Source organism: Salmo salar, chromosome ssa01 (genome assembly GCF_905237065.1).
Source record: "Salmo salar chromosome ssa01, Ssal_v3.1, whole genome shotgun sequence".
In the NCBI taxonomy this organism is placed as follows: Eukaryota; Metazoa; Chordata; class Actinopteri; order Salmoniformes; family Salmonidae; genus Salmo; species Salmo salar.
This window is the reverse complement of record NC_059442.1, coordinates 20,418,745-20,444,823: the sequence shown is the minus strand read 5'-3', so window position 1 is coordinate 20,444,823 and position 26,079 is coordinate 20,418,745. Positions and strand designations below refer to the sequence as shown.

The following is a 26,079-nucleotide window of genomic DNA, read 5'->3' as shown; positions in this document are numbered from 1 at the left end:
CCACAAAAATTGCCAAGGACTCCAGCCACCCTAGTCATAGACTGTTCTCTCTGCTACCACACGGCAAGCTGTACCGGAGCGCCAAGTCTGGGTCAAAAAGGCTTCTTAACAGCTTCTTCTAACCCCAAGCCATAAGACTCTTGAACAGTTAATAAAATGGCTACCAGGACTAATTGCATTGTCCTCACCCCCCATTTTTACGCTGCTTCTACTCCCTGTTTATTATCCATGCATAGTCACTTTACCTCTACCTACATGTACATATTACCTCAATTACCTCAGCTAACTGGTGCCCCCGCACATTGACTCTGTACCGGAACCCTCTGTACAGGAACCCCCTGTATATAGCTTCGCTACTGTTATTTTATTGTTGCTCCTTAATTATTTGTTACATTTCAACTTATTTTTAAGTAATTTAAGCATTTCATTTTAAGGTCTACATCTGTTGTATTCGGCGCAGGTGACACATGACATTTGATTTGATTTGATTTGAATATTGAGCACTTACTAGTGAGCTGGCCAAAGATGGGTATACTCTCCTCTGTGCCATCATAGGAGTTGATGGACACTGAGTAGTCCAGATCAGGAGTCAGGTCTGTGATAGATGTCTTTGTAGCAGTGGCAGGGAGGTTCAACTCTTTGGTTGGTTCATCTGGTATATAGAGAATGGGTTGCCATTAGCATTGGTGCAAATTATCATTCAGCTTGGCATGAAAAGCTAAAACTAGTAAGGCAAACGTCAATTAAATGATGAGATCAATAAATACGAACCTGTATCCGATACAACTTGTATTTTGTAGCCTTGTATCCTTTGTGATGGTTTTCTCCATGACATTTGCACTGTGTTCTCATTTAGAATTTTAAATTTCAAGTCTGAGGGGGGCTCCACTGCAAACAAAAGAGGAACTGGTGTTAACTTACATGTAAGCAAAACATGTGTATGAGTATATAAGTGTTGATCAAGTATTTCAGCAAGGCATTTTATATCAAGCATTCACATTTAGCCCAACGATAAACACTTCATGACTGAAGTTGAGAAGTTCATTGTTGAGGGAGACAAAAACCCACATCCATGGTAAATGTGACAAAAAATAAACTCACAACAACATTTAAAAAGTGTGAGAAGCCATTTTGGAAAACAAAATGGCATTTGTTTGAGTTGCACAACCAGGTGACCCTAGTCAGCAACTCAAGCACCGGAAGTCTGGAGTAAACAACATTAATACAGACCAACTCCACACAAAACTCCCCTAAGGACAAACATTGAGTGAACCATCCAATACATGCTGAGTGCAGTCATTACCACGCATGCCCAACCAACCAGCACCAACACGTTGCTCTCAAGTCATGGAGTTGATTGGAACAACACACAAGTACAACAACATTTTCATTCCAACGTTATTGATTATACAATGGAGTCAAGATTGCCAGGTAATGTTGATGGCATTTGCTGAATTTAACACATGTTATATATACAGAGTATATATACATATTTTGACAAAGTATTTGTATATTTAGAGACTCTAGCACAAGTCATTGGCATACATCCATTGCAAACCTTGCAAAAAGAATACACAATGTGTCACGGGAGACTGTTGTGTACGTTCTTTTCATTGGCAGTGAACAAGATGGCATGAGGTGCTGGGACACTGCTTGCCTTACACAGGCAAAATGAAGAGAGAGTTGAGATACAGAGGAAAATAATTTACAAATATATTGAAAATAAAAAGAATAAAACAACAACAGATGCAATCTGACAACAACACACGTGTCCACATTGAGCTGGCTGTCACGGCACCATGCACATGTACATGAGAAAGTTGTTTAGAACAACTTGACAAATTGGATGAAAGTTTCCATGTACATGACGGACCACACACAGAGATAATAAACACATTTTAACATGATATTCTTCCTCAGTTGGGGTACACATGCAACCTATTTAGATCAGCTGAGTGTTGAGTGACCTTTCACCTTTATGTGAGTACAGTTAAATGGGAAACAAAAGTGTTTGGACATATCAACATGTACTTGAGGGTAAACAGAATAACAAGATTGCTAGAACTGTGAGAATGTAAGAGTCTTAACATCTACGAAGTGAGGTGCTGTAGGAGTGCCTCTTCCTCCTCTAGCCTATGTCTGTATAGGCACTTCTTATATGCTACATACTATAGTCCATGATGATGATGAGTATGTGATGAAGACATACATGCCAAGGCTGGCCTTGCAGACCATGTCAGCAGGTGGGTGGCATGCAAGCTGTTGAGGAAGGGCAGTGGGATGGGATGCAAGAATATCATTGTAAAATACCCACTGAGAAAGCAACAGCCCAGGACACACCGAATGCACAGGCGGACAACAACTAGGACCTGAGCTAAGCTGCTATTGGTACACAGTAAAGGAGGATCACCAACCTGACATCAATTCAGGGGGCCCGGGAAAGCTCCCCTCATGTCTCCAAGAAAGTCTCTGAACAAGAATAAATAAACCCACTTGGGGATAGGGAGGGGAGTTGAGTAAAGGGGAGATGGGGAGGGGAGATGGAGGGGGAAGTTGGGTAAGGAAAGTGGGTAGGGAGGTTGTTTTCACTCACAAGAGCAAAGAGCTGTCACTTTGCGCAAGCTGTTTGAGCATCATTGTAGAAAAAGTCGCAAATAGTTGGAAACACAGTTGTTACAGAGTTGTTACTGCGCACATTTTCTGTTCAATCTTCTCATCTTGCATTTTAACATACTTTACTAAAACAAGACATTGAAAAAAAGCATTGAACATGAAAATAATCACAATAAACATTGGTGGATATCTTTTCAGTCGAGTTCCCTCAACAGGTGTGGATGCAAATCACAGCACCCTGCCTGACCAGAGGACACCTCTGCCTTTCCCATGAGCCAGACTCTGGCTACTGTCAGTAACCTTAGTCTACAGCCAGTCAGTCATTCAGAGGAAAGAGCTATGACTCTCCAAAAGAGGCAGAAGGGATGCCAAAGCAATTTCGCAACATGTACTGACAAAAATTACTTCATATTAACTTTCCATATGGATTGCAACTCAACGTTTTCAAGAATGCCCGCATTCTCTTTGTCTTTGCCCTGTCTGAGGATTAATTTGCGATTCTCATATTACATATTTCCATTCCGTTAGTGAAGATATATGGGAGTAGACATTGGACTCCCCAAAAAAGCTTTCAGGGGAAATAATCACAACTTTCCATTTGGGGTTTTTGTCTTTGGTCTGAAAATGTTTTTACACTTCAAAAAAATATAAGAATTTAATTCTCACGTTTTGAACATCAGGGATATTGAAACTATGATCTCACATTTCTACAAATGATCATGTCATGACCACTTACTTTTTTTGGCGATTGAAATATGAGAAATACTCAAATCTAGAACAGCTAATGTAACTTAATTTTAGTTGACATAATTACAGAGGGGAATAACTAAACCATGAAATGATTTTAGTTTTACTTCTTTTTAGTGTACTTTTGTTTGAGAACACATAATTGGAAAATAAATAAAAAATCCTATCCAATTTTCAATGAAGGAATGACTATTGGGTCCTGGATTCTTTTACCGAACCATAACATCAATACGACTGTGGTTACACGTGATGGTTTCAGAGCCCTGTGAGGACTCTGACATCAACATAAAAGTCAGATCCAACTGTTGAGACAGTAATGTCACATACTGGGTATTACAGATGACTGTTAACGACATAATACCAGAGTCCCTGATTTCTCATTGGCATAGTTGGAGACATTTCCTGATTTTGGTTTCATGACAGAGTTTGTATATGTCCTATCATAATTCTAAAAACTAATTTAGAATATATTATATACATGTACCAAGATTGAGTAAATGCAATTATAACTATTCTGAAATAACTCATACATTACAGAACAAGAGAAGAGGTTCAGGACAAGTCAAATCAAGCACAATACACACATAACTGGGTATCATTTTATTAATCATACTGTACAATGCATTAGGGTTGTTTCCATGTGATAGTATGTCCACACACAATAAAACACCCTACATCATAAACACTGTAATCAAACAACTAGAGAGAGAGAGAGAGAGAGAGAGAGAGAGTTGGGGGTATATGAAAAGGTTTGGCAGGAGGGATAGGGGGAAGGGACATTTACCTTGAGCTTCAACTGTGGAGAATAACACTGCAACGAAGGCAGCCACGGCCAGCGACAGCCTTATCCTCATTTTTAGACGTTATGGGTCAGCAGTACATGAATCAATCTGAGAAGAGAGTTGCATTCAAATGTTCAAACCCATTTAGTGTAGCGTTGGGAAGAGAGTGGACAGAAAGTCACGAGCCCTTGAAAGGGAATAGATTACATTTGCCTGACTGAAAGGGCATCTGCCAGTGGAGGAATTTACCTAAACCACTGTCTGGCAAAATTTGGTTCAATGAAAAGAGAGAAAAACGTAGGCCTATTTAACGACCAAACTTCTGTCACCATGTGCACGGTTATCTCAAAAAAATAGAATCACTTTTTTTCTGAACTATATTCGTTATTAAGCATAAGTAGTCTAAAAAATAATTTCGTTGACTCACTGTTAATAAATAATGGAATCATAATTCAACCTGTTGTATAGGTTAGGACCATAGATTATAAAAGTATATATATTATGTAGAATAAAACCTTTTGCCAAAACAATGTGCCCAATAGGAAATGTATCATTGCCTTAAAGTAAAGTTTTACCAATTATCAACTAATTTATTGATTACTTTGGCTAAACTATTCTCCGTCGATGCGCATACTCTCATACAGTATAATTCTTGATTCCACACTGGGTCCAGAAATAATCCAACATAGATGTGTTTCTTTATGGACACACTATAACCTGAAGAATAACTGACCGCGAAAAAATCACTAATCTTGCAGTTATTCCCAGAAATAAATAAATCTTTGCATTCGTGTATCCATCCAGGTCTTTGAAAAAGTGCATAAATAGCACATACAGATTAGCACAATGTCTTATTCATTGAAAGGCATTTATTTTGTATGAATTTTGAATTATTTCTAATCAACAGCTGGATAAAATTAAATATTTGTAGCTCACCTGGTCAATTCTGACAGAATAAAATCAAAAAATGTAAATGCAGTCTCGTTGAAGACTCCCCCTCTGGAAACGAATAGATAACTTTTAGGAGCTCTGGGTGTACCCTTCTCTCCTCTAGCTGGCTACTGGAAGCTCCAACAGCAGATGTCCAAGAAAGAAGTCTCTGTCCAAGTGGGTAGAATCTTTCCACAATCTGCTACTTAATAGGGGGCTGTTCCCAACTCTCCTTTTACCGCCGTAAACTCTTACGAAACTCCACCGGTAAACCTTGCCATGGTTTGATATATGAAACATCCACCAGTGGGAACACACTTCTGGAAAGTGCATTATTTTCTGCATTCCTTTGGCACATCACGATCTTCTGTCTTAAGTGCCTATAACGGGTTAACAGGGATAATGTGAGTCACAGTCTATATAGCCAGTCAACCCTGAGGAAATTCAAATGTAGGCTATATACTTTTTTTTTTAAATGGTCTACTTACTATCTATTTCAGTGAAAGTATTTGTTCAATCAATAAAAACCACTTGAATTTACTATCCAAGCGACCCGTTCGTGGATTTTCTTGTGGATCGCTCTGAGAATATATGCAGTCGCCCGGGCAACCTAGACTACCTGCGGGTAATTTGTACACTTAAACCAAGTTGAACCACCGATTTTAAAACACAATGACACGGTCCTACATTTATTGACAACTGCAAACAATAAAATATATAACTTATTTAGGACAATTTCACTTGATTAAGTAATTGTACAGTACAGGAAGTCCCAGTGGTGTATCGGAGGGTATACGCAGGTATACCCACTTGTTTTCTGTGGGCATTGCGTATACTCACTTCTTAATCCCCATTGATACGTATCAAAGTGGTGTAGTGGACGTATACGCCGTATAAATTAATAGGACTGATGGAAAGGATAGGAATGTAGCTTAAAATATTGATAAACTATTATTCACATTTTAGGGGCAGCAATGTACACACTGTAGTTGGCCTATGCATGAATATTCCAAAATGCAATTAGCGGGAAAACACCATTCTAAAATGCGCACCGCACATGCAAGTGGACAGATATGGAAATATCCGTTAGAAAGAGGGGGGACTTAAAGATGCAACAACTATCATGGTTTGATAATATGATTAGGATCATGCCTTTAGCTGCTATACAATGAAAAAACGTTGACATAAACCAATAGAACAGGGGAACGCATACGAGTAAGTCTATAAAAAATAATTGCCTCCACGTTTCTACGGTGGTGTTTTGGCTACAGGCTACTTTGAAGCAAGGAAAGACATGCTTCATAATATGAAGTAAAACGTCCAGGTTTTAAACAATTAAGGAGCAGGAAAAATATAGCGATGCTAGTGATAGGTCTACCTGTCTTCTGGTAGATGGAAAGGCTTTCTCAAAAACCTTCTCTATTAAATGTAGGTACAAGGTAGCCTATGCCCAATGATATGATTATTTGGATCAATCCAGTGGCCATTACTTTAGCAAACTCCATCTCATATGCTACAGAAACACTGCTAATTAAACAATTGAATTAAAGGGTAAGTACTCTAATAAATCCACATTTATTCGATTTGTTCAACCTCAAAAGTGGTCTCCTGGTGTGGTTTAAGCATTGTTATAGACTTAGAACATACAATTTTGTTTTTCAAAAAAAAAAAGCATGAGGTGGAATGTTTTAAACCTGTGAATTTCTAACTCAGTTTCTGTTTCAATTGTAGGCATACTATTAGCCTACTGCACAGTACAGTTTGGGTTGGCATGACTGTGAAAGACCAATATGGGATTCATGATTTTAGTTCATTCTGAGTGTGTCAGTCACTGTTTCTCACTATTTTTCACATGGGGCGCCTTTCCTTCCCTTCCCTGTTTTGATATTTTCTTTGCACAATTTGAGTATACCCACTACTACACCACTGGGTAGCCCATATCAACAGCATTGAACATCTTGGGTATCATTGAGGCAGTGTCACCTCTTGGGATGATTGTAAACATTATGAATGGATCTTCATGGATCAGAAATTGTCATTCCAGTTTCCTCAAATCAAATCTACCTAGATAAAATGTCCCTCATTTCATGATCAGTGAGGGCCTCTAGTGTTTAAAAGCAGGAAATACATTTTGGGCAGAGCATTGAAAGTCAACCACATGCACAGAAGTAACCATTATCCTATAGGCCCAGGGGCTTTTGTCCCATATAATAGTTTATCTATTGGTTCATGTACACAATCACAGCTAAATACAGCATTTCTATAGACAAAGTATACATATTATATATTTTTTTGATCCAGAATAACTCTTTATATCAGATGTATTGAGATTTTGAAATGACAACATTCACATGGATAAGACTTTGTATTGTGGTTGTTTTATTCTCTATGGTACATTCATTGAACAATCAATAAATATTGATCCCATGCATGAAACAAATTGGCATTATTGACAGGACAAAAAAAAATATCTCCCAGATCATACATTTGTACAACAGAGAAGATTAATTTAGGGATGGAAATGGACAAGGGCACTCATGCCTTCTTGGGCATTGCTGCATTGAGGAGTTCATACACGACAAATCCGCTTCCTGTGAAGAGAGGAGAACAAGGCAGTTAACCCACTGTTCCTAGGCCATTATTGAAAATAAGAACTTGTTCTTAACTGACTTGCCTAGTTAAATAAAGGTTAAAAAAAAATAGCAGGACATGTGAAACGGGTATTTGACTCCACTGTTTGTAGTTAGACTTGACCTATATTATTTGATCATATGCCGTAAGAATTCCATTAGCACTTACAATCAATGTTACAGTCAAGGAGGGTCATATCAGGGTTGTACAACATCATATAGCCAATTTCAGTGTAATCCATACTTACCAAAGACTGTAAGGGCCATCGTTGCCCTGTACAGAACAGCATCCTTGGCTCCTCCCTTCAGATGGACTGGTATCCCGTTATCTGCCTGTGTAAACAGGAAGAAGAGGAAATTAGCCTATAAATGATATTCAGAAGTATGCAAAGAAGCCCTTTATAGCAACATATATGAACCACAAACTAAATGGTTCGGTCTGGGTGGTGGCCGTATTTTAAGTGGTCTAAGCACTTTTGCGCCACCTGAATATTTCATTAATCAACACACACTGCACTACAATAGCCCCAACTATTTTGTGAGATGTTTAGAACTGCAATTAAAACAAGTAAAAGTTAAAAAAATATATATATTTATACTTATTGGAAAGCAAAGTGCTCCTTGGGACATATTACAGCCTAACCTAATACAAACGGAAACACTTACCATGAACATTATGACCTTAAAAGGATCAGGAATTTCATAGGCTAAGATGAAAATCAACAACAAATTGCAGAAAAGCAATCATTGCTTTAGCAACAGAATTTTAAAGCAGGGCAAGTGTCAGCTATGGACATCCTCTGGGTGTTATGCAAGATTCAGCAAAGCACGGATATCAAAAGTCTAATTTTGCATCAGCTGTTTGCATATCACGCTGCATGCAAAATTAGTCAGCCCAGCCCAAACTAAGAGTGAACCTATGAGCAAACATCATAAATACTTATCTTTCAGGCTACAATGGTGGGAAAATAAGATTCTGTTTCCAGAACCTGAGAATAAAGTGCAAACTTTAACCTTAGCATTACTGCACCATTACTAGTCAAACAAGATTGAACACAAATGTTGACTGTCAAAATTAGGTAAACAAAACCAGAACAGAATTGGCAACTTCTACTTTTAAAAACAGTCTTTGAGCTTCGGTAGACAGGTGTTCCATTCCACATTTCCACTCCATCGCCATCTGCCTGTCTTGGCCCAAGAGCTTACCTGGAACAGCTTCTGCTTCTCCTTGACCATGTTGTCCACTTGTCTGCGGGCACTACTGGAGATAGTCCGGCTGGACAGCTGCTGAAGACTCTAAAAATATAAGTGATCAGTAACAGATGCATAAAAATAAAAAAATTAACTAGAAATGATTACTGAAGTATTTATATGTGCACTAACTAATAACCTTGCTTTAGCTACAATGCATGACCAAAAGTATGTGGACACTTGCTCGTTGAACATCTAATTCCAAAATCATGGGCATTAATATAGAGTTGGTCCCCCCTTTGCTGCTATAACAGCCTCCACTCTTCTGGCAAGGCTTTCCACTAGATGTTGGAACATTGCTGCGGGGACTTTCTATGAGCATTAGTGAGGTCGGGCACTGATGTTGGATGATTAGGCCTGGCTAGCAGTCGGCGTTCCAATTAATCCCAAAGGTGTTCGATGGGGTCGAGGTCAGGGCTCTGTGCAAGCCAGTCAAATTCTTCGACACTGATCGCGACAAACCATTTTTGTATGGACCTCGCTTTGTGCACAGGGGTAATTGTCATACTGAAATGGGAAAGGGCCTTCCCCAAACTGTTGCCACAAAGCAGGAAGCACAGAATCGTCTAGAATGTCACTAGCATCTGTAGCGTTAAGATTTCCCTTCACTGGAACTAAGAGGCCTAGCCAAACCATTATTCCTCCTCCACCAAACTTTACAGTTGGACTATGCAGTCGGGCAGGTAGCGTTCACCTGGCATCCGCCAAACACAGATTTGTCCGCCAGATGGTGGGGCTTGATTCATCACTCCAGAGAACGCGTTGCCACTGCTCCAGAGTTCAATGGCGGCGAGCTATACACCACTCCAGCCGACGCTTGGCTCGGTCATGGAAACCCATTTCATGAAGCTCCCGACAAACAGTTATTGTGCTGACGTTGCTTCCAGAGGCAGTTTGGAACTCTGTAGTGAGCACTGCAACTGAGGCAGACAATTTTTAGGAACTATGCACTTCAGCACTAGGTGGTCCTGTTTTGTGAGCTTGTGTGGCCTACCACTTCACAGCTCAGTCGTTGTTGCTCCTAGACGTTTCCACTTCACAATAACAGCACTTACAGTTGACCGGGGCAGCTCTAGCAGGGCCAAAATTTGACAAACTGACTTGTTGGAAAGATGGCATCCTATGACAGCGCCACGTTGAAAGTCACTGAGCTCTTTAGTAAGGCCATTCTACTGACAATGTTTGTCTATGGAGACTGCCTGGCTGTGTGCTCAATTTAATAAACATGAAAGCAACAGGTGTGGCTGATATAGCCAAATCCACTAATTTGAAGGGGTGTCCACATACTTTTGTATATACTGTATAGTGTACTTCTTCTGCTAGATACTGTAGATCTAGCCAACAGAATTGGTCCATTAGAAAGCCATGTAGCTAGCTGTGATTCTAGACAGTTGAGCATAAGTTATGCCGTGTTCAAACCACTGGTAACTCGGAAATCTCAGACTTCCAAGCTTTCAAGACAACTGGGAAGTCGGGAAAAACAAGCTCCGACTGGGAAACATATTTTTGAACGTCAACTCGTAATTCCAAGTCGGAAACGCTGGCATCTTTCCGAAGTGAAGATCATTGATGCCATGATTTGACCTAAAAGTTCCCAGTTGTCTTGAAAGCACCATTATCCTCCACACATCCAATAAAGCTACAATGTAACTTTTTGGGCTACCTGACCAAATTCACATTTTAGTTATAGATCATTCATTCAAGTTGAAAGCAAGTCTAATAAGCGGTAGATCTGTTCTGTGTGTGCTATGTCTATGCTTCCCGTGCTGAAGGTTCTGCGTCTTTTACTTTTGGTTTTCTACACCAGCTTCAAACAGATGAATATACAATATTTTTAGTAATGGAAAATATATTTCAAATCGGTTTAGATGGTACAATTATTCTTTACACAGTGACTGCTTGTTTTGTCACAAACTGAAATTAGGCGGACTATTAGAATTTTAGCAACCAGGAAATAGTGGAGTGATTTCTGCGTAGCGCATCTTTAAGTGTCAGATGACGTAAACCCTGTTCCAAAAAAATAGCCATTCCCATGACATGTGTACGTGCAAACGCCACCTTTTACAACACTTGGATAGTTAAATTCTGACTAGCTCTATCTTCCTGGCTAACCTATGCGACCTTTACACTTGTGGATGACAATTCAAGACTGTGGAAGAGAATACGTGGCAAGCTAGGTTTAGCTGATTGAATAACTACTATGTAGTTAGCTTACCAAGTAGCTAACATGTGTCATTCTAGCTAGGTTAACAATATACTGTATAAAAACAGCTATGTGTTTAGATCAGGAGGCTAACTTGATTGTCAAGTAAGTGTAAAATATCAGCTGATAGATGGCTAGTAAGCCAACTACCCTGATAAAAAAGGCTAGTTAGTCAACGGTTAACGTTACACGCTAGCTTAGCAACATAGCTCGGCAGCTTAGTTAGAGTTCACTTGAGGAGGCATGTCAGATAACGGCAGTAGCCAAAAATAAAACATCGAATAGCGTACACAAATACATAACAATTGGTCGAATATATAATTAAACGCTTACCATAAGTTGTCTGTACATTTTGGTAAACTTCTAAGTGAGTGCACAAGGACACTTTGAAAACCTAGCTACTGTGCTTCCGGTGATATCCCAAGATTCTTTATGGCGAATAAATTGCAGTTGTCAGTCAGTAGAGAGGAAGAAGGTGAGAGTGGCCCAACTCGGCAGAAAATCTGTCTCCCTCCAGCAGGTGGCGTTTTTGTTCGTTGTTTCGCCCACCAAGCAAGGAGTTTTTGTATGGAAATCAATGAGAGTTCAATTTGGTCCCACAAACATAATGGCTTATTTGCTACGTGAGGTTCATTTGATAAAATGGAAGTTCCGTAATGCTTAACATGTTACGAGTGTACTGATATAAGTAGGACACGTGACATCCCGACAACGCTGAGAAAAAACACCTTATATGGGAGTTGTCTCGAGATGGGTATGCATATTCATGAATTGAGGCTAGTAGCGTAACATCTCTCAATTGAATACAGGCGGTTGACGTCACCAACCCTCATCGAAATTAATAAAACGATTACAATAATGTGTGCACACCGCCCACAAAATGAGGTGGAAACTGAGCTGCACTTCCTAACCTGCCAAATGTATGACCATTTAAAGACACATATTTCCCTCAGATTACACAGACCTTGTCCACTTTAATAAATGGAACACTAGTCACTTTAATAATGTCTACAGAACTTGCATTACCCATCTCATATGCATATACTTTATCCTATACTATTCTACTGTATTTTATTATATGGCTCTCTGACAATGCTCGTCCATATATTTAAATATGCTTAATTCCATTCCTTTACTTAGATGTGTGTGTATTGGGTACATGTTGTGTAATTGTCGGATATTACTTGGTAGATATTACTTTACTGTCGGAGCTGGAAGCACAAGTATTTTGCTACACCCGCAATAACATCTGCTGAACACGTGTATGTGACCAATATCATTTGATTTGATTTGACCCACAAAGAATTCGAAAACAAATCCAATTTTGATAAGCTCCCATATCTCTCGGGTGAAATACCACAGTGTGCAATCACATCAGCAAGATTTGTGACCTGTTGCCATAAGAAAAGGGCAACCAGTGAAAAACAAACACCATTGTAAATACAACATATATTTCTATTTATTTATTTTCCCCTTTGTACTTTTACTATTTGCACATTGTTACAACACTGTATAAAGCTATAATACGACATTTGAAATGTCTCTATTCCTTTGGAACGTTTGTGAGTGTAATGTTTACTGTATTTTTTTAATTGTTTATTTCACTCTTGTTTATTATCTATTTCACTTGCTTTGGCAATGTAGACATATGTTACCCATGCCAATAAACCCTTAAATTGTATCCACCAATTCAAAGAAAGGATAGGCGGGAGCTAGACATCCAGCCGTGCCGCTTTGCGGACGACTCCCATTGTTATGGCGGAGAGACATATCTTGTCAGAAAATCCATAATCTTTGTCACTTGTTAACACAGTCATAGTCTCGCGTTGCCATACCCCCCAGAATCACGCTGAGGCTACCACAGCCGCAAAGCCCAAATCGTACAAATTTATGAAAACAAAATAAAAATGTTGGTCTTAATTCAAGGTTAGGGTTAGGCATACGGTTACTAGTGTGGTTAGAGTTAGGTTTCAAATCAGATTTTAAGAAGATGCATTGTAGAAAGAGGTGAGTTTTAGCCATAACTATGACTTTGTGGCTATAGTAACTAGTGACGACCGGAAATTGCTGCAATATGTTCACACGTTGCTCATTGGTTGCTATGTGTGAAGGCTGGACTCTTGTAGACTGGTGCTAGTGTAGCGATCAAATATTTTGTATCATTTTACATTTGTATTTATTAGGGATCCCCATTAGTTGCCGCAAAGTCAGCAGCTACTATTCCTGGGGTCCCAAACACATTAAAGTACTAACATTGAATATAAAGCAAAAGATAAAACAGTACATCATATAACATTATTAAACCACTACATATCTACAATACAAAATGTACAATACAAAATGTATAGTACCACCATACAACAATATTAAAATGTATACGTATGCGTGTGTATGTACCTTTGTGTGTGTCTTCACAGTCTCCACTGTTCCATACGGTGTACTTTTACATTTTAACAAAAAAATCTGATTCTATTGCTTGCATCAGTTACCTGATGTGGAATAGAGTTCCATGTAGTCATGGCTCTATGTAGTACTGCGCACCTCCCATAGTCTGTTCTGGCCTTGGGGTGTCTGTAGTTTAAACAGACAGCTCGGTACATTCAGCTTGTCAACACTTCTTACAAAAACAAGTAGTGATGATGTCAATCTCTCTTCCACTTTGAGCCATGAGAGATTGACATGCATATCATTAATGTTAGCTCTCTGTTTACTTTTAAGGGCCAGCTGTGCTGCCCTGTTCTGAGCCAGCTGCAATTTTCCTAAGTCCCTCTTTGTGGCACCGGACCACACTACTGAAGAGTAGTCTAGGTGCAGCAAAACTAGGACCTGTAGGACCTGCCTTGTTGATAGGGTTGTTAAGAAGGAAGAGCAGCACTTTATTATGGACAGACTTCTCCTAATCTTAGCTACTGTTGTATCAATATGTTTTGACCATGACAGTTTACAATCCAGGGTTACTCCAAGAAGTTTAGTCACCTCAAGTGTTGAAAGAGTGTGTACATAACGTCACAAAATGTCACTTACGGTAATATTGCCATTAGGATGAATGTGCAGATCACAGACTGACGGTCATCCAATGTAGTAGGTCAAAATGTTTTTAAAATCAGGACTCACCAAAAATAAGAAAAAATAAATTCTCACAAATCAATATTCCAATTGGATGAAAAACAGAAACATCCATAACTATCACTTTTGCACCATTCTTCCCCTCTTTGTGTATGACTTCATTAAGTCTGCTTTTTGGTTCATGAAATTGAGGAGGTCAAAGTTTAATAATTGTCTGTCTAGGCCTTACTCTTAGCATGGTAAACAACACAATAGAGCACAGTATAATGATGGCCTACTGAATATAAATCAAACAAAACATTAAAACTTCCAGAAACCCCTGACATATATATATATATATATATATATACACACCTACACTTTGTACACTTGAGAAGCTAAAGTGAAACAAACTACCTGCCTGTTAATATCTCTGTCCACTAAATAGTTCTGAATAAACTATGATATAACTCGTTTTTAGGGTGATTGGTCATAGAAAGGATTTCTGAGTTTAACCATTTAAAAAAAATTAAAAGCCAAATTAAAAAAGACCTCTCATGGGCATGTATGTCAAACCTAGTTATTTTAAATAAAATAAACAATTTACCAATGTTACACATATTATGGCAAGAACAGCTCAAATAAAGAAAGAGAAACGACAGTCCATCATTACTTTAAGACATGAAGGTCAGTCAAACCTGAAAATTTCAAGAACTTTGAAAGTTTCAAGTGCAGTGATGAAACTGGCTCTCATGAGGACCGCCACAGGAAAGGAAGACCCAGAGTTACCTCTGCTGCAGAGGACAAGTTCATTAGTTACCAGCCTCAGAAATTGCAGCCCCCAAAAAATGCTTCACAGTGTTCAAGTAACATACACATCTCAACATCAACTGTTCAGAGGAGACTGCATGAATCAGGCCTTCATGGTCGAATTGCTGCAAAGCAACCACTACTAAAATAAACCAATAAGAAGAAGAGACTTGCTTGGGCCAAGAAACACGAGCAATGGACATTAGATTGGTGGAAGTCTGTCCTTTGGTCTGATGAGTGCAAATTTGAGGTTTTTGGTTCCAACCGTGTCTTTGTGAGATGTATGATCTCCGCATATGTAGTTCCCACCGTGAAGCATGGAGGAGGTGTGATGGTGTAGGGGTGCTCTACTAATGACACTGTCTTTGATTTATTTAGAATTCAAGGCACACTTAACCAGCATGGCTACCACAGCATTCTGTAACGATACACCATCCCACCTGGTTTGCGCTTAGTGGGATTATAATTTGTTTTTCAACAGGAGAATGACCCAACATACCTCCAGGCTGTGTAAAGGCTTTTTGACCAAGAAGGAGAGTGATGGAGTGCTGCATCAGATGACCTGGCCTCCACAATCACCCAACCTCAACCAAATTGAGATGGTTTGGGATGAGTTGTACCGCAGAGTGAAGGAAAAGCAGCCAACAGCTGCTCAGCATATGTGGTAACTCCTTCAAGAAGGTTGGAAAAGTATTCCAGGTGAAGCTGGTTGAGAGAATGCCAAGAGTGTGCAAAGCTGTCATCTAGGCAAAGGTTGGCTACTTTGAAGAATAAAAAATTGATTTAGATTTCTTTAACACCTTTTTTGTTACTACATGCTCTATATGTGTTATTTCATAGTTTTGATGTCTTCACTATTTTTCTACAATGTACAAAATAGTAAACATAAAGAAAACCCCTTGAAAGAGTAGGTGTGTCCAAATTTTGACTGGTACTGTATATTCCTCAATAAGCTGACAGTTTCCACATTGGAAAATTGGTCGGACAATATTATCCCGGAACTGTGAAAAGTAGGTGCAGCTCCTACATGGGATGAAACGTTCACCATAGTCTATGAAGGTGGTTGCTGCCAATCTGGAAAAAGTCAGTTTCCCCGTATGGCGAAAAGTGACATTGGCAATTGGTGTGTTCTCTGCTCAAATTTAGAGAAGCCTGGCCTGACATTCAGTAGGCTACTGAGAGTCAATAACTTCTGAAATGTGTATATTGTGATAGAATACCTGTGTGTGTGAAATAACTTGGTATGGGGCAATGCCAGTTTTATATATACACTAGATGACTGACAGGGGGCTCTGTTTTAAAGCCCCCACACCTCCATCTTGGCACTCACCCACATTGTAAAATAATTTGGACGCTATAGAAATACATTTACTAATGTCTACATTTGTTTTTGCCACATTTATTCTATTACAGACAGCTTAATGCATACTTTAATCATGTTCTGTAAGCTAAAAATAAACATTTATTTTGAAAGTTCTCATTTTACAGTGCCCAATACAAAAAAAGAACATGTACTTTTGTCCTTGAAATTAAATACTTTATAATTCCATTCATTCCTACGTGTATGTAGGACTTATATGGCTGGTCGTTCGCTGCAAAGCCCCTCATTGGCCAAAACATAACAGGTAAATTCTAGGGTTTATATACATCATTGGGCAACACCCAGGAGTGCACCTCACATTTCCTTTCCATTAACAACATTGACGGGGGAAATAAAAACCAATCAATAACTTGCAAATATTGTTTTTCACATTTGATTCACTTTTGAAATATCAGCAGATTATCCAATGCAATATATTAAAGAATAAACGGCAGAATTAGCTTTATAACAAAGAAAACAACCAAAATACAAATTAAAGTATTGCATAACAAATGTAACACTTTTAAAGTGCATAGCATTTGGTCAACATTCAAATTAAATGTTGTTAAATGTTTTAAAATGCATTTTGATAGTCAAGTCAACAAGTTCCATTGTAGAGACAACATCAACAGCATTGGTCCATAAAACCTTCAGATCAAGTTGGCTATGGCTGTATCCTAAGAGGACAAAATAGGATTTCACACATACCATACTATAGAAAACCGCAGTTTGACCAATACAGTAATTGATCAAGATAAAAATGTGATTAAACATTGGTTTGTCAATCTCAATAAGATTGCTTTTGTTGAGCGGCAATAAAATCGGTACGTGAACATTTATTTGATCAAATCAATGACTGCTTATATCCTTAAAAAATCAACATGTCTATGAACTTTTGTTCCCAATTCAAAACTGTTTGAAATTGCCTCAGAGGTAAGTAAATTAAAAACATTAGTACATTCACAAACAGGAAATATTACAGAATAATGTGTGTGTGGAACTTACATTAAAATATAGTGCCATCAAGCCATACAACAAACATTGCTCAAATAATATACATGTCTTTTGAAATAAGATATGGATAAAAAGATAATACAAACACTATGTACTTCAGGACCACAGAGAACATTTTCAGCTGTCATCTTGTACAAAGACACAGTATCCTAAGCTCCCAGAGCCTTTTTGTGTCTCATCCCATTAGTTTACAGGGTGTAACACACAGGCCTTTTTCAGGAGGGCACAATATTACAGATACATATTGTGTAGAACAGACATTCTTCTTTGTCATGAGAATCCGCAATGGTGTAAGTTCTATACAATAGATATCTAGAACATGCTGAAATTATATATAATCACCCTTCTGAAAAAACACCTGACTTCAGCCTTCCCCTGGAGGTGGGAATGAGTGAGCTAACATTACAACACAAAACAAACATTTTAACAAAGAGCAGTGCATCCAGGCTAAATCAGCAAGCATTCCAGAGCAGGGCCAAACTGGTGGTGGATAGACCCAGGCATGCAGAGGGAGGAGGAGGTAGAGTCTCCATATGAGCAAGCCCTTCAGCTGGAAATATCTGCACTGTTGTTACGTTTGCCATATCTGTAGTGGATGCTGAGGAGGACTAAGCCCAGGCAGAAGCAGACAGAGCCCACAGTGATGTAAGCAATGCCCAGGAAGGGGTTCTTGCCACCCATCCAGGAGATGGTGCTCAGGATCATGCGCTTCCTCCCATCGAAGCTCCGCACGGGGTAATCTGAGGTCACATGGTTAAAGAAAATGACAGCAGCACACCTGGACACGAGGATTCTAAAGATAAAATGATGTGTCCTATGTAGACTTTGTGAATGGTAAAAGAGAATAAAGATTCATTACAGTAAGCATTGTACAAGACATAGGTTTATAACTGAACACAAACTCATGGCTCTGTCTCCTATGTGCAATGTTCTCTCAATACAAACATATGCCTGCCATGAATCTCTATGTTGTAATGTATTGCAGTCTTTCTCAAAAGGATACTGTAGGTGACCTCGAGGATGTATTCTCCTCGGGGCAGTGTGGGGGTCATGTTGTTGGGCTTCTTCTGGATGATGCGGTATAGCTTGCGGAAGGTGGGCAGGGCAGCGGTCCTCATCCACACAATGAAATCCTCATTGATGAAGCCATTGTTGTCAGAGTCTGATGGGTCCAGCTCAAAGACAGGCTTTCTCCAGTTCACAGGTTTGCTTGTGCCTGAAGGAGGAAAAAGGCCTAGTCAGTCATGATAATTTGATTATTACAAGGTAGTTGTGTCATTTTGCATGGTGTGCAAATCACCTTGGAAAACTACAGTGAGGTTGTTGTTTCCACTGGGGTTCCTGAATTTGACATGCTTGTCCGTCCACCATGCAATACCCTTCTTTACCAGAGGAATTGCGGTTCTGGAGCCATTGGGGTCAATGTAATAGAGCTCCAGAGTGTCTGATGAGAAATACATGGCAGTCAATAGCAAGCCCGGTCTCTGAAATAGTGGACCAACACTGACGCTTCATGGCAAACTAGAGTAAAGCCACTCCAAAAACTCTATTCAAGGGTTGGCCCAAATAGGCAGACGTTTATCTACAGTACATTTGTAAAGTATTCAGACCCCTTCCCTTTTTCCACTTATTCATTAAAACATTTCCCCCCCCTCAATCTACACACGATACTGCACAATGACAAAGCAAAAACTGGTTTTTAGAAATTTTGGCTAAGGCGTTCAAAATAAAATAGAAATACCTTATTTACATAAGTATTCAGACCCTTTGCTATGAGACTCGAAACTGAGCTCAGGTGCATCCTGTTTCCATTGATCATCCTTGAGATGTTTCTACAACTTGATTGGAGTTCACCTGTGGTAAATTGAATTGATTGGACATGATTTGGAAAGGAACACACCTGTCTATATAAGGTCCCACAGTTGACAGTGCATGTCAAAGCAAAAACCAAGCCATAAGGTCGAAGGAATTGTCCATAGAGCGTCAAGACAGGATTGTGTCGAGGCACTTGTCTGGGGAAGGCCACCAAAAAAATGTATGCAGCATTGAAGGTCCCCAAGAACACAGTGACCTCCATCATTCTTAAATGGAAGAAATTTGGAACCACCAAGACTCTTCCTAGAGCTGGCTGCCCAGCCAAACTGAGGTCTGAATACTTTCCGAATGCACTGTAAATAGTCTTATAAGTTTTTAGTTGCGCATTGGTGTGTGCAGTAACGTTACTAAGAGACTGCGGAACCGAAAATGGCAACTATTTGTTAAGTGAATTTCGCCCTCAAGTCTTACCATTGAAGAGGCTATTGGCGATAGCACCACATGGAGCAATAGGCTTGTCACTGCTGCGGTACGGCTCACATTCCTTGCTGGGGCTCTGTAATGAGTGCGAAGAAGTTTCAGTGCAGCGTAAAAATAATGATGTTTAAAGCTAACAATTAGGCCAACATCTATTCAATGTATGTGATACTTGATAGATGTAGCTTACGCCCTCTCAACTAAGTGAACCTTTACCATACCTGTAGAGAAGTCTTATCTCCATTTAACTGGCTGTCATCTCTGGACTTCACATAGCGTCTGTGATTCTGATAAAAGTTGGACAAGCCGTAGTACATGAAGACGTTGCTCTGTAGGAGAAGAATTTCAGATCAATGAGTAATGAATTAGTTTAGTTATTCATCAGATGAGAGAATAGGCCTTCATAAGACATTGCAACAATGCTGCAACTCCAAGATGAAAGGGCAGGAGGCTGAGAGTCTAAATAAGGATTTCCTTCACATAATATCATCCTGTAAAATCTATTTGAGTGCATAATAAATAATTCAAGGAAATGGTGTAAAATAGTAATAATCGATTCTGAACAGAGGCCGACCGTTAAGTGTTTCTAAATAGAGTAGCTAATGGACACTAACTATGCCTCCAGTCCAGTTATTACTGATTGACTTGCGTACACATTTAATTGTGATTATACAGTACATTGAGGACCAAAAAGGGTAAGTAAGGTTGTAGGTTATGTTCAGTTTACCTCAAATGGTTGATCCAGAGAGAAGGGTACAGAACAGGTACATGACTTTGTGTTGTTCCAGCTGTAGCTTTGAGAACAGTTGTAGCACGGACTTGACATGTCAACACCAGTGTAATCAATCTGTAAATTAGGGAGATGATCAATAACACTTAGCGTCAATTTAGCTAGCAATTACATTCAAAGCAGACAATGACTGAAAGATGGTTAGCTAGCCAACAGCATTAACCCATACACAATGAAAATGAGTTGACTATGTTTTGGTACCTAAACTTTATGGATTGTTAGTTAACGTTACCTCGAACTCTTTGATGTTGTTGGACGTCACGAAAAGCCCAACGCCGATGGGGATGAAGATGAGACCAATTACAAAGAAAGCAGGAAGAACAGTGCCCGCTGTCAAAATAGGTTGCCAAGCGGGCAGTCTTTGCTGTTTGAACGCAGTGTTGTCCGGCTTTTTATTTGTCATAGTTCCTGCGCATACATGGCCCGTAGCACCAGGCTGGTGTCCGTCCTCTTCCTTTGCGTTGTAGCTAGACGCCATCATGGCTGCAGTTCTCGTCGAACAAAATAATCCACACTGTCAACAACAGTGACAGCTGGCTGTCGCGAGAAAACTTTCGTTTCTCAGTAAATCAACCCGTTATCTTCTCAATAATGTTACGTAGCGTTAAATGTAATCATTTAAAAAAATTAAAAATACAAGCATTGTGTATTTACTTTGGAGGGAATTTCGAGTTACCGTGAGAGCGAAAGTAGGCAGCTATGAGAAGTCAGGAAACTTCTATTAATCAAATGGTGTTGCAGTCCGTTGCACGTGATCAGGTAAGGAGCACGCCCCTTTGATTCTTTAAAATAAATACCCTCGTGAGACCATATAAATTAATCAGAATAATATTTTCGTTGTGAAGCAGAGGTTTGAATCTCCCATCCGAACAGACCATTTTCAATTATAATTAAAACAAATCTTTATTGTTGTATAGGATGTGTTCCCTGTGGCTCAGTTGGTAGAGCATGGTGTGTGCAACGCCAGGGTTGTGTGTTCGATTCCCACGGGGGGCCAGTACAAAAAAAAAATGAAATAATGTATGCATTCACTACTGTAAGTTGCTCTGGATAAAAGCGTCTGCTAAATGACTAATGTAAATGTATTCATCATTAAAGCTGCAATATGTCACTTTTTTGGCTAAGACCAATTCACATAGAAATGTGTGTTATAGATCTGTCATTCTCATTGAAAGCAAGAAGGATGATATTGCGGGTGTTCTTGCATCTGGGCATATCTGCATTTGCAGGATCCCTCTTTATTGTTACATTTTTAAAGGACAGGCTGGAGGCAGGGGTGCTCCAGTCATTGGTGACCTGTCATTCAGGGCAGGTGGGGCTCTAGCTCATAATTTCTATATATATTATATACACACACCGCTTGTGCGCATGTTGATTTTGTCCACTCACACCTGACGCGTTCAGGACACGCAGGTTGAAATATCAAAACGAGCTCTGAACCAACTATATTAATTTGGAGACAGGTCCAAAATCATTACACATTTATGTCAATTTAACAAGCTAGCTTGCTGTTGCTAGCTGATTTGTCCTGGGATATAAACATTGGGTTGTTGTTTTACCTGAAATGCACAAGGTCCTCTACACTGACAATTAATCCACAGATTAAAGGGTACACCAAGTTCTTTCTAGTAATCACTTCTTCTTTGAACTTTATATGGCGGTTGGCAACCAACTTTAAGGTGTGTTACCACCACTAACTGTGGGTATATGTTTCTAAAAACCAATGAGGAGATGGGAGAGCCGGACTTGCAGTGCGTCAAGTGTTACAAATGGAACCACGTTCTATTTTGGCACCTGGCTACGCCGACGCGAGCGAGCAGTGTGGGTGCAATGATTGAATAACATGTATGTGTACATTTATTTTGCAACGTTTGCGCACGCGACGTGGGCGGTGTGGTCAGTATGTAAGAATTTTGTTCCTCTCCCCCTCAGAACTTATCCTACTGTTCTGACTTGGTGATAGCCTGTTTTAGAGTAATGGCATCATCGAATATTGTAAGTGCTTTCATTGTCTGTTTATATGCCCCCTTTATTTATCCTATGGTTCTGACTTGTTGTACAGGGAGAATAATGCAAGAACGGCCTATGTTCTAATTTCAGTGCTGCCTGTTTCAAAAGTGCTGAACAAATAGGCATATTGACTACATCCATTTTAGCTCGCTCATTTGTCTTAATCAAAATTACGGCTTAACTCTTATCCGCTCATCGTTCCCTTAAGCCATAGTTTGTATATCTCAATTGTTATATTGCTTATACAGGTCTATATCATTAGTATCTTATTAATAATTTTAGGCAATATTGGAATGATGCATTTCATTGTTTTGCTTACTTTGTGTATTATAATTAGCTCGTGCTTTTCTCCATGAGGAGGGGATACTATATAATGTTGTTGGGCATGTAACCGTGTTTGCCAGTGACAGTCTCTTCCTAATTTCCCCCCAAATAATTCTACAAAAAGATCAGTAATAGACCCATGTAATTCCAGTTGATATTGCGAGAGTTGTTATGTTTGCGCGGTGCGCTGTCAGTGTGTCGGTATATTGTCTTTAAAAGTGGAACCTCGTGATTGTATTTTCCTTCCTTTTTAGACCACATACTGTAGGCCTTTTAAAATGGTAGGCATACCACATCTCTCTCTCTCTCTCTCTCTCTCTCTCTCTCTGTGGTGACTTAAAGAAGAGTGAAGTTAAGGCCTCAACATCTTGCTGATTTTATCTTAATTTCAGTCGGTGTCCATTTGAAAGTGCCGAACAACTAGGCCTACCTCGTCGCAGTTCGTTTGCGTGCAGTTTCGTATACTTAGAGCTAAGTGTTAATGATGAAGATCAAACATTATGAATTTACTGAAAATAAATCTAATAATGTTTCTGTATGATTCAAAACTCAATCATGTCGGCATTTGTTAATTTTGAAGAAGTATGCGGTTCTTATCTAGTTACACAAATCCACAAGGAGTTAGTAGAAACCATATTTATTTAAGCACGTCAGGTATGTTTTTTAAAAAGGCAGTAAATGAGGCTGAATGAACTGTTTCGCTGTCAGATGAGGCTTCACTGATAGCCAGGTGTAGCAGTGGTAATGATTCACTCCATGGTGCTAAAACAAAGCTCTGTCGGGACAGCTTTATGTAGGCCCTAACAGTTTGTGGGCACCATTTGTCATCGTTATAGTGCAATGAATGTATTGTTTAATGTTATGTTGTGTAGTGTCTTTGCTGGCATGCATAAAAAAATTGGTTTAGTTTGCCCCATCATACTAAAATCGCCACTGGCTCCAGTACACTAGGTGGCGTTAATGTACAATAACATTGGATGCCAGCCGCTGATAAGCCCCACAGAAGAAGGGGCGGGGGCGACAACGATAGCTAGCTGTACACCGGTAGTGTCCTCCCTGCCTATCGGGCACTATGGGGTATGCTGGCACTTATCAACCGCCGTAGTGTTGTGCTAGCGGGAGACGGGGTGACCGGTACACAGTGTCCTTCGCCCCCGCCTGTCTGGCACTGTTTTCCCACAGATCTGGTAACGGCGATGAGGGCAGGTGTTTTGCGGGCGGGAGCGAAGGACACTCTACTGGTATCCCTCGCGCTAGTTAGCAGGATCAAAACATTTTTTTATAATACATTTATTTCCCTTTTGACCCACATTCAAAACTGTCATGCAGGAACGCTCAAAGAGGGGCATTCATGTAAGAACCGATGGGATGCTTGTGGGTGTTCATGAAGGAACCGTCTACATGCAGGAACATACCTAATTGCGGGCTGCAGTTGAGCACTAGTTGAAAGCAAGTCTAAGAAGTGGTAGATCTGTTCTATATGCGCTATTTCTATGCTCCCCGTTCTTAAATTTAGTTTCTTACGTCTTTTATTTTTGGGTTTTGTACAAAGTCTTCAAACAGCTGAAAATATATTTTTGTTAATTGAAAATATATTTAAAAGCAGTTTAGATGGTACAATGATTCTCTACAGTAGGTGATTTTTTAATGCACTGTAACGTTGGATGCCAGACGCCGGGTGTATCAACTGAAATTAGGCGAACTATTAGCATTTTAGCAACAAGGAAATGGCGGAGCAAGTTTTGCATATTGCACCTTTTTAACATTTTTAAGTGATCACTTTGTGTCGCAGTGGATTTTAAAATGTGCACTCAGTGTTTCATTATGTTTTCATGTGACACTGGACATATCATCCTCATCGGATGAGGCTACGTTATAAGTTATATCTCAATACAATGTAGTCTATATGATATACAGTATACCCTATTCAGACTTCACTGAAGTTCCCTCTGGGAAAATACTCTCTAATTTTTTATTATATTCTATTCTAACCCCATGTTCACTGACTTTAATTTGTGACACAAACAGGGGCGAAAATCTGATATCAACTTTGGAGGGGAAAATTACATGAAATTCTCTCAAGAGCAATTCCTGAGGGGGACACCAAAAGTAGTGCTGTAACACATAGCCTACATTGTAATATGGTAAATGTATATTGAGGAACCAAAGAAATAAGGTGTTTGCCGTACTCCTAACTACCGGTACCCAAAACTACACAACTAATCACAACAGCAATACCATTGCCTTTAACAAATCTTGGTTCAGTCACCAGTTTAAGTTGAGAGTGGGGGTATCCATGGCATTTTCCAATTATGTTCCTATTTTACAAGTAAACATTTTTGAGAACCTTTCATAATGTTGCCAAAGACTCAACAAACTTACCTGAGACTCCCTGTCTCTGCCAGTCTGTCCCTGCATATCTGTCCCCAACTCTGCTGTCTGTGTGCCATCTGTTGCCTGATCTGCCTAATGACATCATTGTGAAACATTTCCATTAGAATTTCATTTCTTTCTTATTAACATTTTATCAACTAGTCTTTGAGATATTGGGCTACTAGGGTTCTTACTTTGCGTTTTGGTGTACTGAAAAATACTCTGATGTCTGTCTTTTATTTTTCTGCCATTTTTCTACCTGGCTGGCTACACACACACAAAGTGTGTAGGTTATTTACAGTAGGAGATGGGCTTCTATCTTATCTTTTATCATTCTATTTGGGCTTCGATCTAAAAGGTAGCTAGCAAATGTGAAATGGATTAAAATGACAAGAGTTGACAGCTGTATGAGTTCACCATTTACACAACATATGCTGCAACCTTTTGTAATTTTAATAGTTTGTTTCATATTGGCTGGCTTCCAACAATAGCTGAATTTGCAAAGCAAGCGAGCACCAATTCCGTTTCAGTGGTGTTTGCTATAATCTTTTCTACCCGGGTTAAATAAAATAAATAAAAGTTCCCTTGCGACAATTTAGCTTTTGCAACGAGACCATTAAATATATTTAAGACAATGGTAGAAGAGAGTGTAGTTCTGTTCAGTTTGGACTTCAGTTTATCGCTAACCTTATCACAGGGACTTTGAAGCACTAACTTGCATCATCTGCATGCTGATCTTGGAATAAATTGATGATAGCAAAGATTCCATCTTTGACGAGGCCACATAAATGGAATAGGTACTAGCTAGCTTAATAGTTAATATTTGTGCGCTAGCTCTGCATATTCAGCTAGTGTGTGCGCGATTGACTGGATTAACCTCACGTCAGTTACGTTCATTGAGTGCC

At 39.4% G+C, this 26,079-nt stretch overlaps 3 protein-coding genes across 5 annotated transcripts in view; all 3 read right to left on the bottom strand.

Annotated features, from left to right (window-relative positions):
* The window catches only part of LOC106573748 (collagen alpha-1(XII) chain), a 90,540-nt gene extending 85,154 nt beyond the window's left edge, over window positions 1-5,386 (bottom strand). For 2 of the 3 annotated variants that reach the window (XM_014149121.2, XM_014149180.2), the window contains exons 1-4: window positions 5,079-5,386; window positions 4,145-4,250; window positions 772-888; window positions 509-652 (exon numbers count right to left, since the gene is read on the bottom strand). In XM_014149121.2, the coding sequence (XP_014004596.1) occupies window positions 509-652; window positions 772-888; window positions 4,145-4,214 (331 nt within the window). In that variant the 5' untranslated portion in view covers window positions 4,215-4,250; window positions 5,079-5,386. The remainder of the gene's footprint in view (window positions 1-508; window positions 653-771; window positions 889-4,144; window positions 4,251-5,078) is intronic. The other variant, XM_014149257.2, reaches the window with a different exon arrangement.
* A 2,042-nt stretch (window positions 5,387-7,428) lies between these two features.
* Window positions 7,429-11,800, bottom strand: LOC106573685 (cytochrome c oxidase subunit 7A2, mitochondrial). The gene is made up of 4 exons (XM_014149000.2): window positions 11,490-11,800; window positions 8,909-8,998; window positions 7,951-8,035; window positions 7,429-7,663 (listed from the first exon to the last, which is right to left on the bottom strand). The coding sequence occupies exons 1-4, from the start codon at window positions 11,505-11,507 to the stop codon at window positions 7,608-7,610; spliced, it is 249 nt and encodes an 82-aa protein (XP_014004475.1). The 5' UTR covers window positions 11,508-11,800; the 3' UTR covers window positions 7,429-7,607.
* A 4,590-nt stretch (window positions 11,801-16,390) lies between these two features.
* Window positions 16,391-21,196, bottom strand: LOC106573624 (cell cycle control protein 50A). The gene is made up of 7 exons (XM_014148879.2): window positions 20,700-21,196; window positions 20,405-20,524; window positions 19,899-20,006; window positions 19,672-19,756; window positions 18,686-18,829; window positions 18,389-18,601; window positions 16,391-18,125 (listed from the first exon to the last, which is right to left on the bottom strand). The coding sequence occupies exons 1-7, from the start codon at window positions 20,946-20,948 to the stop codon at window positions 17,932-17,934; spliced, it is 1,113 nt and encodes a 370-aa protein (XP_014004354.1). The 5' UTR covers window positions 20,949-21,196; the 3' UTR covers window positions 16,391-17,931.
* Window positions 21,197-26,079: the final 4,883 nt, after the last annotated feature.